Raw genomic sequence first — 15,878 nt, 5'->3', positions numbered from 1 at the left:
GTCTCTTCTTTTTCATATTTTTAATTTTTTTTTTTTTAGTCCTCCCCCCCCCCCTCGCCCCGCGGTAGGAACGGAGGAGCTTTTCGGCCCCAAACTCACCCAGCGGCAGGAAGTGTTTGGTGTCCATCGCTGGTGCCTAACTCATGCCAAGGGGCTTGGTGGAAAACACACAGCGCAGGGGCGGGGAGCGAAATCAAAGCGAAAGGGGGAAGGGAGGGAGGGGAGAGGGGGGAAAAAAAAAGAGAGGAAAAAAAAAAGAAAAAAAAACCACCCGAGGGAGGAGGAGGAGAGGGAGGAGGAGGAAGGCTCAGCCCCGCACCGGCGGCGGGGCGCGCAGCCGAGGCGGCGGCGGCGCGAGTTTGGTGCAAAGTCCCAACAATGTAACTCCGCGGCACGGCTCGGCTCGGCTCAGCGCGGCTCGGCACGGCTCGGAACGGCTCGGCTCGGCTCCGCGCCGGGGCCCGCGCAGGGGGGAGCGAGCGCCGCGACCGCCCCGCAGCGCCCGCCCCGCGCAGCGCAGCGCCGCCCCGCGCCGGGGGGGTCGGGGGCGAGGGACGGGAAAATGAAGCGGTGGGAGGGGAGATGGGGGGGGGGGGTTGGGGAGGTGGGGGGAGAGGGGAAATTAAAGGAGAAAAGGGGGGTTCGGGGGGGATGAGGGGCGATGGGGGGAAAGGGGAAAGTGAGAAGCGGTGGGGAAAAATTCAAAGAAAAAATGGATGCGGGGGGAAAGGAAATAATGCGAAGTGGTAGGGAAAGGAGAAAAGGAAAAAGGGATGGGGGAAGGAAAAAGAGAAGTGGAGGGGAAAAAAATTAAAAGATGTGGGGGAAAGGAAAAAAGATGGGATAAAAAGGAAAAGGAACGCAGGAGGAAAAGGAAAAAAGTGATGGGAAAAAAATTAAAGAGATTTGGAAGGAAAAAAGAATAAAAAGTGATGGGAAAGAAGAAAAATAAAGAGATGGGATAAAAAGGAAAAGGAATGCAGGAGGAAAAGGAAAAAAGTGATGGGAAAAAAATTAAAGAGATTTGGAAGGAAAAAAGAATAAAAAGTGATGGGAAAGAAGAAAAATAAAAGGGGATGTAGAAGAAGAGGGGGAAAAGTGATGCTTTAAAAAGGGAAAATTAAAAGGGATGTGGGAAAAAGAAAAGTGATGTGGGGAATAGGAAAACTTAATTAGAGAAAGGGGGAAAAGTTTTAAAGTGACATGGAAAATAAAAGAAAAAGTGATATGGGAAAAATGAAAAAAATTAAAAGTGATGTGGGAAAAAATATTAAAAGCAGGTGATGTGGGGGAAAAAAGGAAATAAATTTAAAAATTGATGTGGGGGAAAGGAAGAAATAAAGTGACATGGGAAAAGGAAAACTTAAATAAGGAGGAGGGCTGTGCCTTCAGGTGCTGCTGGGTGATCTCAGGGGTCCTGGCAGGGGGGCACTGCACAGTCACTGGGCAAGGGGCCCTGGCCACCCCCTGCCTCCAGCCTCCCTAAACGGTCCTGGGCCTTTCAAGGTGGCACATTAGTGACTCCATGGGCCCAAGCGCCCCTCTGACATATGAAGCATCGCAGACACCGTAGGGCCCCTCGCTCTTGATGGCCACAGCACCCATAGTGAGAGCAGCAAGGTCACACAGGACACCTCAGTGACATGGGGGCCGGCGGGGTCGGGGTCTCAGCTGGGGGGTCTCGGGGTGCCCCCGCTGTCCCATGGGGCCAGGCTCCCCGCAGGGTGCTGGTTTGGCACAAGAAGTCACTGCAACATGCGGTCACGCTGCTGCCACCAAGCATTATCTCCAGCCGTGGAGCGCTTCCGAGCCTCCTACCCACCCCGATTCATCCTTTAATTGGCAACGCTTCCCAGGCCGTAAATATTAGCACTCTAGCACCTCCTCCTATAACAACAGCCTCTTATCTCGCGCTCGGTGCCATGTCCCAGTCTATCACCCGCATGCACTTATCAGTTTCCCTCATACCTACTACCGTAGTACCTAAATCCACAGCGGGAAGGCCCAAGAAAGGCCCAAACACACAATTTCTCCCAACTCCAGCCCATTCTACAAACCGGGGACAGCCCTGCCTTTCCTCCCAGGAGGGCCGCTTGACGAGGGGTGCCCAGCAGGCCCCCCCAAGCACCACAATTCGTCAGCATTAATTATGACGAGGACAAGAAAAACGCCAAAACGACCCCTGTCACATCAGAGGCGAGCGGCTGCGAACTGACGCACGGAGCTGCAGAAGTTAAAACAAAATAAAACATCTTGGATCCTTTTTATCCCCTGCTCCTGTAATTTCAGCATGTCCAAACAGATTTCGGAGTGTGTTTATAACTGGTAACTTCATTTGCTCCCGGGCTGGGACCTTAAATGCCAAGTTTCATCTCCAAGTCAGTTTTTATGGCTGAGTTGCGTTAACTCCTGGGAGAAAAGGCCCGAAAGGAAGCGGGTGAGGACACAAACGAAAGTTGGGGCTGGTCACAGAAGCAGGGCCAAAGTCTAAGAGTGGGCTGGCACGGCAAAAATCACAGATCTCGTGGCTACCTGCACACAAAACGCCGACAGTAAACCCGTAGAAATCATTCCCCCGACACACACACACTGAAGCCGGTGCCTGTGTCTGATAAGGGAAAGCACATCTGGGGGCAGTGCTCCTCCCAGGCCTCGCCGGGGCAGCTTCAAGCTCCCGCCTGCCTCTATCACACAAATGCCATTTGAGTCATCGGTGCCGTAACAGCCTAAGGTAAGTGTGGGCCTTTACGGCTTTGATCGAGCCTACAGCAACCAGCCGGGCTGCCAGCCGAGGCAAACGGCTCCTGCTGCCACATAGCACAAGGGGGGACCCAGCCCCAGAGGTCAGGATCCCCCCCAAAAACACTTCGCTTGAGAGCCACAGCAGGCATTGGGACTGTCAGACCCGGGGCTGGAAATCCACCTTCTGTAGGCTCTGACACAAGAAATTACCGTAACTGGGACATTTCATGCTCCTCTCCCATCGAGCTGTTTAGAGCAAATTAAATTTCTCCCTAACCAGCCTGTAACAGTCCGCGTTAGATGTGGATCGAAATGTTAATTGCAGTGACAACAGGTCTGATCCTGCAGCCCTTATTTGGGTAAAACCTCCCACAGAAGCCAAAGGAATTTTGCCCCAGAGAAGACAGCTGGATGCAGTCCCACATTTCCAGTCTCTTGAAGATGCCAGAAGGTAGCAAGGATATTTCTGTGATGTTATGAACCTTTTCTTCCCCTTTCCCCCACCACCACCCACCCACCTCCCCTCAATTCTTTAATGCCCTGTTAATTTAACAAGCTCCACCAGGCTGCCTGATGCTGCGCTCGACCTCAGCTTTGTATTTCCTAGCAAAGGACTTGGATCATCAAGGTGAGAGGGGTTAGGATCAATTTTGCAGGTCGTTGGCTTCTGCATCTGCTTGGCACAGGGATGCTTGGAGGTCCCACATTGTCTCGGGAAACTCCTTGGGGGCTCTCATTCTCCCTGCCCTTGGGTAACACAGATACCTTTTAACCTGGGATCCAAACGAAGGCAGGTGTATGAGGGGGTGATTTGGGGTCTGCCTGCCCTCATCCAAGCCACTTGCAATCCCACCACCCAGCTGGCTTTGACCGAGAGAGACACACGGTGTTCCTGCATCACAGGTCAGGGAAGGAACAGCTTCTGCCCCCAGCCCCGCACTCTCAGACTGTTCCTTCTGCACGTGCCTGAGATATTTGGGGCCAAGGGATGTAGGTGCTTGTGGGCATCAGCAGGAGGTAGGTGTGGAGTTGTTCTGGGGGGGATGAGGCCTCGGACGACATTCAGGTGGGAACTTGTAGTCAGGACCAGGATTTGGAAATCACAGCTAATGTTTTTGAGCAGTTTCAGTTTGCCTTGTCCATAACCCAAAATTATCTGATGGGAGAAAAGCAAAACCTGCTGTAATCCCCAACCGTTTCATGTCCTCCTGCACCTCAGGGGAAAGATAAAATAACAGCATTTCCCTCCCTGGTTGTCTTTTATTTCAGATTAAAGAATAAATACGAAGTCTGAGTATATGAATGCCCATCCCTAGCCCAGCCAGCAGGCTCCTCCATTCCTGGCAGACCCCCTCAGACCCCTCTTTGAGAACCCAAATGCCTCCAGAAGGTGAGCCCCCACTCCTAGGGCAGGCCCTGCACATGCAAACCAGCAAAAACTCAAAATGACAAGGCATTTCTTTAAGTGCTGCAGATTCAAATCCACTGCTTTGTGGTTTTTTTTTTTTCCCTCCCAGCAGCATTTAACAGGCTGATGATGTTTGTTTATGAAGTGAAACGCACATGATTTATTTGATTTGCTGGAGCTGGAGAGCTGCATTCCCACGCCAAGGACAGGCAGCGACACTGCGTTTGTCCCCCCTTTAGGAGGCTCCTCGGATAAAATAAAGCATTGCACAGTCAGACACACCGTGCTGTGCTTTCCGTGCTTCAGAGCAGGACGTTAAATGCTTATTAGAGACCTGTTAACTTCCAAGCCATAACACTGCATTTGGTCTTGTCCATCTCTGCATATGGAGCAAACCTTAACAGAGTGCTCCAGCGGTTAAACAGATCCGGGGAAGAGAGCTGGGGGCACCTGGGCTGGATCTGGCTTGAATAACCCTAGGGGAGGTTGCTGCCTCTCTTGTGCTTTGCTGGGGGACTGAGTTTAACGTGTCTCACCTAGTTTGCAGGGACAGTGGTTTCACTGCTTCACAAAAAGACTCAGGATTGAAAGCCCGGTTCCGCCTCTTACAACACCTGGAGATCTCTATTTCATCTCCTCACCCCGACCAGGGCCCGACTGCCAAGGAAGCCCGAGAAAGCATTAACTGATGGAAGATGAAACGCAGTACATGAACGATGAGACTTACAGCTCCTCGGGGAAGGCACATCGAGCATCACCCATCCAACAAGTGGGAAACACACACCAAATCCTGACCTGATGCAGACCAGCAGCACCCTGACCACCTGGTGGGCACCAGCTGAGGCTCATCCTGCCCTGCTAGCCCAGGCAGGAGCTGCTCCAGGACCATCCCTCAGCTCCTGACCACCAGCCTCATTGCAGAGAAGCCCAATAACCCGCACCAGAGCCTGGAGATGTGACCCAGACACTCACTCCAGCCTTCTCTAGCCTTTTCCCCCATCCCTGCATACAAAGCACTTTGCAAACGAAGTGTGAAGATAATATGCTTTATCATAGGCATTTATTACTGATTGTTGTATAAATCTCCCTCCATTCACATACATATACATAAGGTGTATATAAATATGCAGCCACTATCTGGCAGTACCCAGAGTCTTTTTGACGATGTCAGTATAGCCCCCATAAAGATAGTGGGAAATGATTCATAATATTTATATGACAGACATGATATGAACTGTAATAGCCTGTTGGGATCGAGAATATCCATAGGTCTCTGTCAGCCACAAATGTGATTTAAATATTATATATGTGGCAACTGTAGCATTAGTAATATGATAGCTGTTATTGATAGTGGTCATAAAACGCAGTAGTTTTGCGCTGAAGAATGTGAAAAATAATCTAGTGGTTTTCCTAATGGTCTTCCCAGCAATGTACTGAGAGGAAGTGTACTTTCAATGCCTCTTTTTTCAATGCCTCATTCTCTCCTCCCCCCCCACCCAAAATTGCCATCGAGCTCTATCAGATTACTGCCAGGGCCATATTTTATTCTGCTGATGTTGGGTGGGGGAATCTCCTCCTCCTGGGTCCATTTGGGGGGGCAGGGGAGGGCACAGGGGCCTCATGAGGCTGCTGCAGGATGCCCGTGGTGCTGGTGCTTCCCCCAACAGCACAGGGCAGGAGGGCCAGCAGCAGCAGCAGAAGGGTTTGAAGGAGAGGCCAGTGCCAGGCTGAGGGACCCCAACCCCAGCACCAGACCAGCACCCAAGCAAAGAGATCCTGCTCCTGCTCCCAAAGGAGCAAAGGGCCCCAGCCCTGCTGGTCACCAGCCTGCCTCCATCTCCACCCCACTCTTTTCTGAGGGCAAATGCAAAGGGAAAATCCACTCAGTGGCCATCACAGCCATTAATTCCAGCAGCCCTGTTTTTCCTCCATTAGCAGAACTAAGGGAAGATGAGACTTACCTGGGTGGGGAGCCCAGCTCCGGGTGGCTGCAGCAGTCATGGTCCTGCCTGGTGGGGTCTGCAGTGGCTTTGGGGAGCACAGCCCTCACACACCAACACTCACAGCCCTGGGGTCCCTCCAGCATCACCCCCCTGCCTGCAGGCGAGCTGCTTTTCAAGGCTGTCTAATGTCTAACGGGGATCAGGTGCTGCAGGAGGAGCTCAGGAGTTACCTCCGGGCACCACACCTGCTCACACCAGTGAGGCACCAGTCACATCCCATCACATCCCAGAGAATAAATCTAGGAAATGCCACGTACTCTGAAAAAGCCGAACTGCAGGCAAAGCGTTGATCAGCTCCCCGGAGTGTAGCCTTAAAAAATAAATTAATTAGAGTTCTGTTGCCATGTCGTTGTGGAGGAAGCCTCTTGTGATCCAGCCCCGAGACGGGCTCTCCTTGCTCCCTAGCGGGTGGGAAAGGCCGTGCTGCAGGCTGCGCCATCGCACTCCTGTCTTTTCATTTCATTCCCTGGGATTATCTGTGGATATTTTAAAGCAAACAGGATGTGCACGTTTCAATTTAATCCAAAGCAACAGACTCTTTGTGGAAAGAATTGGGCCCAAGGAAGGGAGATGTTTCTCCAAGGATGGAGCAAGAGGAGGGCTGCAACTCACCCTGACCTCTGCTCCTCGTCACTCCTCTGCGGATTTCCAACTTGGACAATAAAGTGCATTTTCTAGCAGAAAGCAAAAGTGTATTGGAAAGTGAGGGTCTGGGGGGGATTTAACGGCAGTTTTCTGCACCGTTTGCATTGCAAAGGACCTGACCTTCCTCTTCCTCACCCTGGTGGGAGCCAGGCGTTGCTCCAGGGAAAACCGTGGGCCTATTTCTGTTGTCGTTTACACTGACATAAATCAGGAATTTACTCAGTTGAAATAAGTGGAACTGCACCAGTATAAAACCAGTGTGAGATCAGAATTACAGTGCTATAAAAGCAGCATGAGATTAGAATCAGCCTCAGTATATTACAGGGATGGTTTGAGGAAAGCCTAGGGAAATCAGTAATATTGGAATTGGAAAAAGAAGAAAAAAAAAAAAAAAAGGCATGTGATTTCCTGATGATTTGGGAAATCAAATCCTCAAGGCCAGCACTCGTGTTCCTTCCTCCTGCTGGGACGCCTGTCCTGGTGAGCAGCTCAGCCAGAATGGTGCTCCTTTATTATTCCTCTGCTGGGTGAAGCAGCTGTGAGACGCTTTGTATGAAGATGCCGTATAAAAATAAATGGAATTGAATTAGGGAAACGACTGAAGTCATTCCTTCTCTGTCCTCACATTAATCCATTTAGGCTGATTCTTTGGGTGCTCCAAGGGGGATTTGCATTACGGCCCTGTCAGTACCCACAGTCCCGTCCTCTCCTCTGAAATGAGCCTTGGCACCTTCTAATTTGATGTCTTTTTATTATCCCCACCCCTCCTGCACGGAGACTTTAAGGGGATTTCTGCAGGACAGCCGGCTTCCCTGGCAGCTTGGATTAAGCTGCGATTTGCTCCAAATCGCAACGAGTGACAACGTCCTAATGAGATTTTGGGGACGTGAATTCAGGGAAGGGAAAACAAATGCTGTCTTTGAAATGAAATAATGACGCGTAAGGCCCGAGATATAATGAGAAGCATATCAGTGGCAATTTGGTTTGTTAATGGAGCCTGTGCATCGATACGCAGCAGCAAGCGCGCTCAGAGGCAGTCGCAGTGATTCCAGCGTCACGGACCTGGCGGAGGCTGGGACAGCATCCCAACCCCGTGCGGGGTTCTGCTGCCCTAAAATTCTTCCTCGTGTTTCCAGGAGGATGAATCCCAGAAAGTCCCAGGGCCCGTGCTGTAAGTAGGTCAGCCTGGATGCTCCTGGCCGCGCTCTCGCCTGGCCCCGCGGTTTCTGTGCCCTGCGGCGAGGATGCAGAGCAAGCAGCCAGCAGCACGAGGAGGGGGCAGAGGCTGCACCCCCCCGGCAGGCACTGCAGAGGGGATCTGGTGGCACAAATGGTTGTAGAAATGTGGGCTGGGATGGCCCAGGCTCCTGCCACGATACCGATGGGCTCCCCATCAGGCTCAGCGTGCTGAGGGACATTTGGAGAGCTGCTCTGCTCCATCCCTGCTTTCCTCCTGCCGAGCCTGTCAGGGCACACTGGGGTGTTCCCACAAACAAGTTGTCTTTGCCAAGTCTTCCTTGCATTATCCCAGGAAAATCAACATCTCTACCTAAAGGGCACAAGCGATTTTGCCTCTGGGTGATGGCAAGGTGCCCTGCTCGTCTCCGCTTGGGGATAGTGCTGCAGCACCGAGTTGAGGGGACTGGCTGCGGGCACTGCTGCTGCTTTTCCTCTTCTGTGTTGGTAAAGACCAGAGGCCTCTCTGAATCATTCGTGAAGAGGTGGGAAACCCCAGAGTCACGCTCAGAGCAGGGTAGCCCCAAGGCAGGAGGTCCCATCCTGCCGGGTCCACTGCAAGGAATGAAAAGTGGCTCTGCCCCCCTGCGTGAGCCACACAATTCTCCTCCTCCTCTGCAGCCCAGGGGTTCCTCTGATCCAGCTCTGGTTTCAGCAAGCTGGAATTTCCCTGTGGAAAAAAAAAAAAAAAAAGAAAATCTCCACCAGAAAATTCCCACTCAGCTCGCGTGGTGCCTGCTGCCGCGTCCCGCTGTCACCCCGCGTCACTCCCGGGGGGGCTGCGGTTTGCTCTCGCAGAGCAATGCCCACCCGGACCATTTGCACCCCCCCCCCTCCTCAGCACCAGGGGCTCCAGGATGCGGCCGGGGTTTCGGATCCCCGGCTGCTGACACTGCACAGCTCGACGAGAGAGAGGCGTTGCGCATTCCTCTCCCAAAACCTCTTGCAACCTTCTCTTGGTTTCTTTCCTCCACCAGTCCCGGCCTTCCCGTGCTGACCCTGAGTCCTGGAGAGCAGCAGGGTCTGTAACCCTGCCGCGGCTCTGTTCTGCAGTGCAGTCGGTGCAGGATCAGTCCCGAGCGGTGCTGCAGAGCCCTGGGTGCTGCAATGCCACCGCCGCGGGTGCTGAGCAGCGCAGGTAACGTCCTCTCTTGGCAGTCTGGGAACATCTGTTCTTAATGCAGCTCCAAGCAGCTTTGGATACCACCTTTGTGCGCACCGCAGAAATGCAGTTAATCCAGCCACCGTGTTCTAGGAAATATTATCATCTTAAGTAAAATTTAAGAAATTGTGGAAATTACTAAAGTACAAATCCAGAGGTAACAGCATCCATACAAGGTCCTGCGTGAGCGGCTGGCAGGAGCTCTCGCTGAGATTCACCAGCACTCCCTGCTTCTTTTGCAATATTGTTGTTCCTTTTTAAGGTTATATTTGTTTCCAGGTTTTCCCCACCTCGCACTATCCTTGGTGTTGGAGTAACTCCAGACTTGCACTGGGCTTTTGGAAGCAAAGCAGATTTTACAACTGGGAAAGATGCTGTGCAGCTCTTCTCACGTCGCTGTGGAGGGCATGGAAAGGCAATAAGCTGGACAGTTTTATTTCCCTTGACCAGTTTTTCTCAAGGATCGATAGCTTCAGAGGCTGTTGCCAGACGAGCCCCCATGAAGTAAATCTTGGCTTCAGATCGGATCACTGCAAGCCGAGGACTGGCTCGTGCTCAGTGTCTCAGCAGGCAGTGAACCTGGAGCTGGTGTAGACGTGGTTCTAGGCTTCGTACAGCTCCAGGTGGTTCTGACTGAAAGGTTGCTTTTGGCACTGACAGTAGGCGATCGTTCCCCAGCACAGCCTAAACACCTCTGCTGCACGGGCAGCACCCCGGTGCAGTGCCAGACCCGGGGCTCCACGGGAGCCCAGCGTCCTGCACCCATCTCCCCGATTTATCCTGCATTTTGCTGATGCTCCAGTTTCTCCAATGCATGCTACAGCTTCAGTAGGAGATGGCATTAAATAAAAGCACTTTGAAAGCCAGGGGGGAAAAAGAGGCGATGGGACCAAAGTGGGAAACCCACCCATGTGCGGAGCGAGCCCCAGGCGCAGGGCAGCTGGAGGAGCCCAGCAGCACCCTTGAACCCATGGGCCCCCTACTGCCGCTGCTCCCCAAAGCCATTATTTGTTCCTTCGGGTGCACACACTCAGTTTACAGCCTTGACGAGGCTTTTTACTGACTTGCCAACGAGCGGAGCCCTGTGCGTGGCCAAACTGGGGCGATGGGAGATGCCGGGTTTGCTGTGGAAGCAAAATACAAAATAAAACATTATTACAAATAATAATGCTGCTTGGGAGCTGCACTACACGAGAGCTCAGCATTGTGATTATTGCTTCATTACAGGGCTCTCTCCTGCTAAATCTTTTCTGTTATTAAAGCCGGCTCAATAGGGTCCTGATCCCCGGCTGAAACATCAATATTACTAATAAATAGAAATAACAAGTGAGGTAAAGGGCCAGACAAGAATGACCTGCTTTATGAATTAATGTAGTGAAATCTGGCCATTTTCCTATACCCTTTATATACTACAGGCACACATACAGACTTCATACCCGTTTATTGGACATTGGTGCACTGAAATAAAGCCCGAGCGGTGCTGTAACCTAATTACCGACTTGCTACGAGGTGCCAGGGAAAAAGTCGGGAGCACACATTGCATACGCCCCTGTGGCATTCAGAAACACTCGCTGTTTCTCTCAGCAGCCGGGTGAAATCACCTCTTTCAGCCATGCTTTTTCTCAAATATCCCCTCCTGTCCCCGAAGTGGGGAGCGGAGCAAGCGGCTGCGGCGTGCGAGGTGCTTCGGGTGGAGCCAGGGCTCCTTACGATGGGAATTTTTACTCCATTTTCAGCTCCCTGCATGGTGTTAGGGCCAGGACATGGCTTTGTTAAGGAGCAGGACAGGGGGGATTGTCAACAGGAGACGGGCAATTCGACCCGTCTCTGCCTGGGGGTGAGCATATTCCCCACGCACACGAGTGCACGTGCTCGTGGCTATATATATATCCCTCTATATTTGTCTCTATATGTACGTATACAATATATCCCTCCATATTTGTCTCTGTATGTACGTATACAATATATCTGTCTGTATTTGTCCCTATATGTACGTACACATATATCCAGACAGACACGGAGAGGGATCGCGCGGAGGGATCTGTCCACCCGTAATTCTGCCCTGTGATTTTGGCATCCTGGGGGATTATTATCGGGGGGCGTGAAGCAGTCGTGGCCGTGCTGTGCTAGGTGATGTGGTACCGCCGTCACAGCAATGGGGTACCCAGGCACAGCGGGCCGGATCCGGCTCCCAGGGACGCCAGCTGCACCGGCTTTACACCTCCGTGGCAGCGAGAGGGGTCCAGCCCCTTCTCCCAGACAGAGGCACGGCGTTGCCTCCATAATTTATAAGCTATTCAAAATTTATCGCTGCGAACAAACTCCGACTACGGAAGGGTTTTAAATCCTTGTTAAGTATTAAAGTGGAAATACCTGTGCGAACACAGCGGGCGGGCAGCGGGGAGGGAGCAGCCGGGTGCCCCCTGCCCACCCTTCATCGAGCCTGCCCAGTGCCCCTGCAGCAGAGGACCCGATGGGATTCCTTTTATTTTTTAACCCATCCCTTTTTTCTTTCTCTTTCTTTCTTTCCTTCTTTCCTTCTTTCTTTCTTTCTTTCTTTCTTTCTTTCTTTCTTTCTTTCTTTCTTTCTTTCTTTCTTTCTCTTTCTTTCTTTCTTTCTTTCTTTCTTTCTTTCTTTCTTTCTTTCTTTCTTTCTTTCTTTCTTTCTTTCTTTTTCTTTCTTCCTTTTCTTTCTTTCTTTCTTTCTTCCTTCCTTCCTTTCTTCCTTTCTTCCTTTCCACTTTTTTCCTTTCCCTTCCTCCTCTGCCATTTTGCCAGGGAAGGGAGCCCCGGGTCAGGAGCAGGTCGGGGGCCGGCCGTGCCCCCCCTGCTGCCCCCTCCCCGGGGCAGAGCCCCCCGGGCTGTCAGAGCCATACAACCCCTTGTCACCCGCCGGTGACGAATCGGCCCGGGCTGACACCGAGGGATGCAGGAGGCTCTTCCTGCGCTGATGCAGGGCCGAATCGGGCCTCGGGGTGCTGAGGGGTGCGGGTGGTGGCACCGGGCAGGATGGCGAGGTGGGGCTCAGGTGGCCGAGCCAGGGACACCCTGAGCCAGGGACGGTGTTTGGGGTCCGGGTGGGGGCAAATTTAATAAGTCCTACGGCGGCCTCCTCCCGGAGCTCGGCTTAATGGGATGCCAGAGACGACAGGGTTGCCTCTATCTGCTCATTCCCCGGGCCTGGGGAACCATCCATCTTGCTCTAACCCTATTTTAAAAAAATATAAAAGGAAAGAAAAGGAGGGGGTGGGGGAGAAAGAAAAATGATAAATCTGTTCAGGGCTTTTGTTTGCCTGTGATTCCTGTAAAGGACAAAAAAATGAAATAAAAGCCAGGCCCATTTTTTCCCCGCTTGGTGTTGCCATGGGATAGAAAGCCCCCCGTTCTCAGGAGTGCAGTGCCTTTGGGGAGGGGAAAAAAAAAACCTCATTAACGTTATGAGTTGCATCTGTTCCCCGGGTCTGGGTCACTTCCAGCCCGCCAGCTCTCCCGTTGCCTGCCTCCCCACTCCGCACGCATTCCCATCGCTAATTCCTTCGGCCACCCGTGCCCTCGGCAAGCAAAGGGGAGCCCTGCACCCCCTGCTCGGGCTCCCAGGCTGCGGCCACCGTGCTGTTTGCTGGGCAGGGGCTGAGCAGGGGCTGCGAGCATCTCTGCGAGGGGAGACGTTCATCCCAGGTCATGGCTGCGCTGGCAGGGGAGGGAATTCACATTTTGGTGACACCGTGGGCAGCAGGAGTTGGAGCAGATGATGCAGGACGCCCGTCCTCCCTACCTCCTGCTGGGACCACTGGGCCTGCCCGCTGCAAACCCTTCTCCGAGCTCCCTCACCGTGCACGCCAGGCTCCCGGGCTCTCCCCACTTCACAATAAGAGACAATACAGCCAGAAACAGGGCAGGGAGCAGGGGATTTTCTTACCCGGAGGTGACTCCGATCTACCCAGCTCTCGTTTCCAGGCTATTTATAAATGAAGCTGCTGGCCGGGGCTGCTCGTGGTGCACGCCGAGCCCCGGCACCGCGTGCACGGCTTCCCCCAGCTGCTGCTGGGAGAGCTTTGCGGGACGGATCCTGTGCCGTGCCAAGCTGTGCCGTGCCATGCCAAGCTGTGCCGTGCCATGCCACGCCGTGTCACCCAGACTAGGGACACTCTCAGCAAGGCCAGGGCTCAGCGTGGGCCTGCAACCATCGGGAGGCATCCACACGGTGCTCACGGTGCCGTCGAATTCTTCACTGGAAAGCCAAGCAGCAGCTGTGCCTGCGAGCCACGAGGAGAAGCACGCACAAAAAGCCTGTTCTGCACACTCTGGGGATCATTGGGTAACACCGAGGCTCGCAGGTATCGGTTTGCTGGATTATGTGCAAAAGGTTTCACGGTCTTTATTATAAACACTATAAATAGGTTTGTGGTTCTTCTTTGAGTTTGAGAACAAAAGGCTGTTTCATTATCATTAAACTTGCGTTTGAGCTGCTCTGTGACTGGGTGTCTGGCTTTTTATTGCAAGCCAGGACTTTCAAAAGCTCCTTAAATGTTAATGTCACCTTTAAAACAACAGCGGTGAGGCCTTTGATCAGCAGAGCCAGTCACTTCTTGCATCTGAAGTCAGAACCAGCCACTGACTGATCTCAGGATTTTAATATTTCCCCCTTCCCCTGCTGACCCCCGACAGCAGGAGAGAAGCTGGGCTTTGATCACACCTGATTTTTAAGCCATCGCAAGGACCTGTGGCTTAAAGCAGACGTTCAGAGCCGGGTTTCCACGGCTCGATGTGATGGAGGAGAGCAGGGCACGGCTGCCCCATCCAGGCAGCGCACAGCTGGTCCTGCAAGTCACCCGGCCACGCTGTCCCTGCAACAGGTTTGGGGACAGGAGAGGGGTCCTGTCCACCCCAGCTATTGTGGACCTGCAAAGTCCCCCAGGAGATATGGCCTGGGCCACCAGCAGCATCCCCAAGTCTTCTCTGCAGATGCATCCCTGCAACTTAGAGGCCAGGGCTGGGTAGGGCCACCTCAAAACCTTTCCATTCTCGTGGCACCAGCATCTCCCTTCACCAAAAATCCGCAGCGAGACTTGCTCAGCATCATCCGCTGCCCTTGTCCCCGTCCCCTCTGCTCTTTGAGGCCGGCTGCCCCGCGCATGCCCACGCTCCTGGCCACCACCTCTGCTGTGCCTGCGTTTGTTGTGCCGGGGAAAGGGTCACACACACTGCTCCGAGAGCAGGAGGGAGCCGAGCGCCGGGGGAAAGCACATTTCAGGTTCGATTAATGCCATCCACAGCAAAGGCGAGTGTGCAGGTGCTGGTTCGGGTACAAGGATATGTTTGCAGAGATAAGTGTGAGTGTAACCTGATGACACAAGTTGCCTGCTTTCAAATGTCAGGCAAAGTTCATGCAGCCCATGTGAAACGAGTTAAAATTTAACAGAAATCTGCAAAGTGTTGCGTTGTAATTGAATCCATGATGCGGACGGGAAGCATGTTCAGACACATCCCAAATTTGCCTGAACCGTAATATTCTTCTTGAAAAACGTTGATTTCAAGGAGGCTGCTGCTGCTCGATACATGCGCACCCCCCTCCTTCCCCTTTTTGGTGGAGAAAACTCTGCCTGAAAACTTCTGAGTCATTCTGCATCGGTTATGATGTGTCAAAATTGCTTTAAAAATCCCAGCTGAAGCAGCAGGAAGGAGAGCTCAGCTCAGGCACACGCAGACGAATGCAAGGAGCTGCAAAGCTGCACCGTGCCAGGCTCCATGGGGTGACCAACACTCCTCTCAGCTGCACCCTCACGCTAGGAAGGAAAAAGGCTTTTTGGCTTCTTGACGCCGCGATGTGGCTTTGTGTTGTTTTTTCTCTTTTCTGGCCGCTAATTCTCCCTTTGTCCCGGCGTGGTGGGGTGCAAATTTCTTAGGGCTTTAGAAATGGAAAGTTGCTCTGTTGGTTTTGGGCTCCATTTCCATGGCTGCAGCGGCGAGCTCAGCCCCGCTCTCGCTGCAGCCCTCCCTGGTCCTCAGGCCAAGCAGGCAGCGGAGGCCAGACGGGAGCAACACAGCCCATCCTTGGGCTCGCACAGGGTGCCACGACCCTCTCTTAATTGCTCCCCCTTCTCTTAATTGGGCAGAATTTTTTTTCTTCTTTTTTTTTTTTTTTCTCCCTTTCCCCTCGTCCCTTGCTGCTCTTTGTGAGCCAAATCCGGCTCAGGTCCTGCGGCACAGAGCTGAGCGCCAGCCACAGAAACCGCCGCGGCACAGCAAGGTGGAGGGCGCAGGAGAGATGGGCACCGTGCTCCGACTCACCTGGAGGTTTTTTGCCCCTGTATTTTCTATTTAGGAATTTATTGCACCACCCGATTGACAGAACTGAGAAGAAAGGATAAGTTACTGCCTGTCGCAGGCTGGACTAACCGAAGGCAGCAGTGGCACCGCCACTGGGAGCCAGGGCTGGGAAGTGGCTGCTCCTTCCCCAGCACCACTCTGCCCGCACAGCATCCCCATGGGGGTAGCTCTAGGTTATTCGCTGCCCCTCACCGGCAGATTAAACCTCGGGGCTTCCTTGTGATGCTGATGGTGGTGCTTCTTGCTGTCCCTGCCGGCTCCCCGCGGGGCGCAGGAGGCTCGGAGGAAAGCTGAAGGTATGGCAGACCCTTGTGTGCTCTACTCTGCAAGGGCTTTTCATAAGAGAGCTAAA

At 52.9% G+C, this 15,878-nt stretch overlaps 1 protein-coding gene and 1 long non-coding RNA gene across 7 annotated transcripts in view; one reads left to right on the top strand and one right to left on the bottom strand.

The window, feature by feature from the left end:
- The window catches only part of RXRA (retinoid X receptor alpha), a 107,724-nt gene extending 100,412 nt beyond the window's left edge, over positions 1-7,312 (bottom strand). For 3 of the 4 annotated variants that reach the window (XM_083807440.1, XM_083807441.1, XM_083807439.1), the window contains exon 1: positions 100-451. In XM_083807440.1, coding sequence (XP_083663566.1) covers positions 100-127 — 28 coding nt within the window. In that variant the 5' untranslated portion in view covers positions 128-451. Of the gene's footprint in view, positions 1-99; positions 452-6,111 lie in introns of those variants that run through there. The other variant, XM_083807438.1, reaches the window with a different exon arrangement.
- Positions 2,542-6,094, top strand: LOC310884907. 3 transcript variants are annotated; one of them, XR_014574456.1, is made up of 5 exons: positions 2,542-2,731; positions 3,118-3,193; positions 3,299-3,370; positions 4,012-4,132; positions 4,698-6,094. It is a non-coding gene; the product is annotated as an uncharacterized lncRNA (long non-coding RNA). The 3 variants fall into 3 exon arrangements; XR_014574457.1 differs by having other exon boundaries at positions 3,077-3,193; XR_014574458.1 differs by lacking the exon at positions 2,542-2,731 and having other exon boundaries at positions 2,744-3,193.
- Positions 7,313-15,878: the final 8,566 nt, after the last annotated feature.

Source organism: Anser anser (genome assembly GCF_964211835.1).
Source record: "Anser anser genome assembly, chromosome: 21".
In the NCBI taxonomy this organism is placed as follows: Eukaryota; Metazoa; Chordata; class Aves; order Anseriformes; family Anatidae; genus Anser; species Anser anser.
The sequence above is the reverse complement of the archived record's forward strand: the minus strand, read 5'-3'. Positions and strand labels throughout refer to the sequence as shown.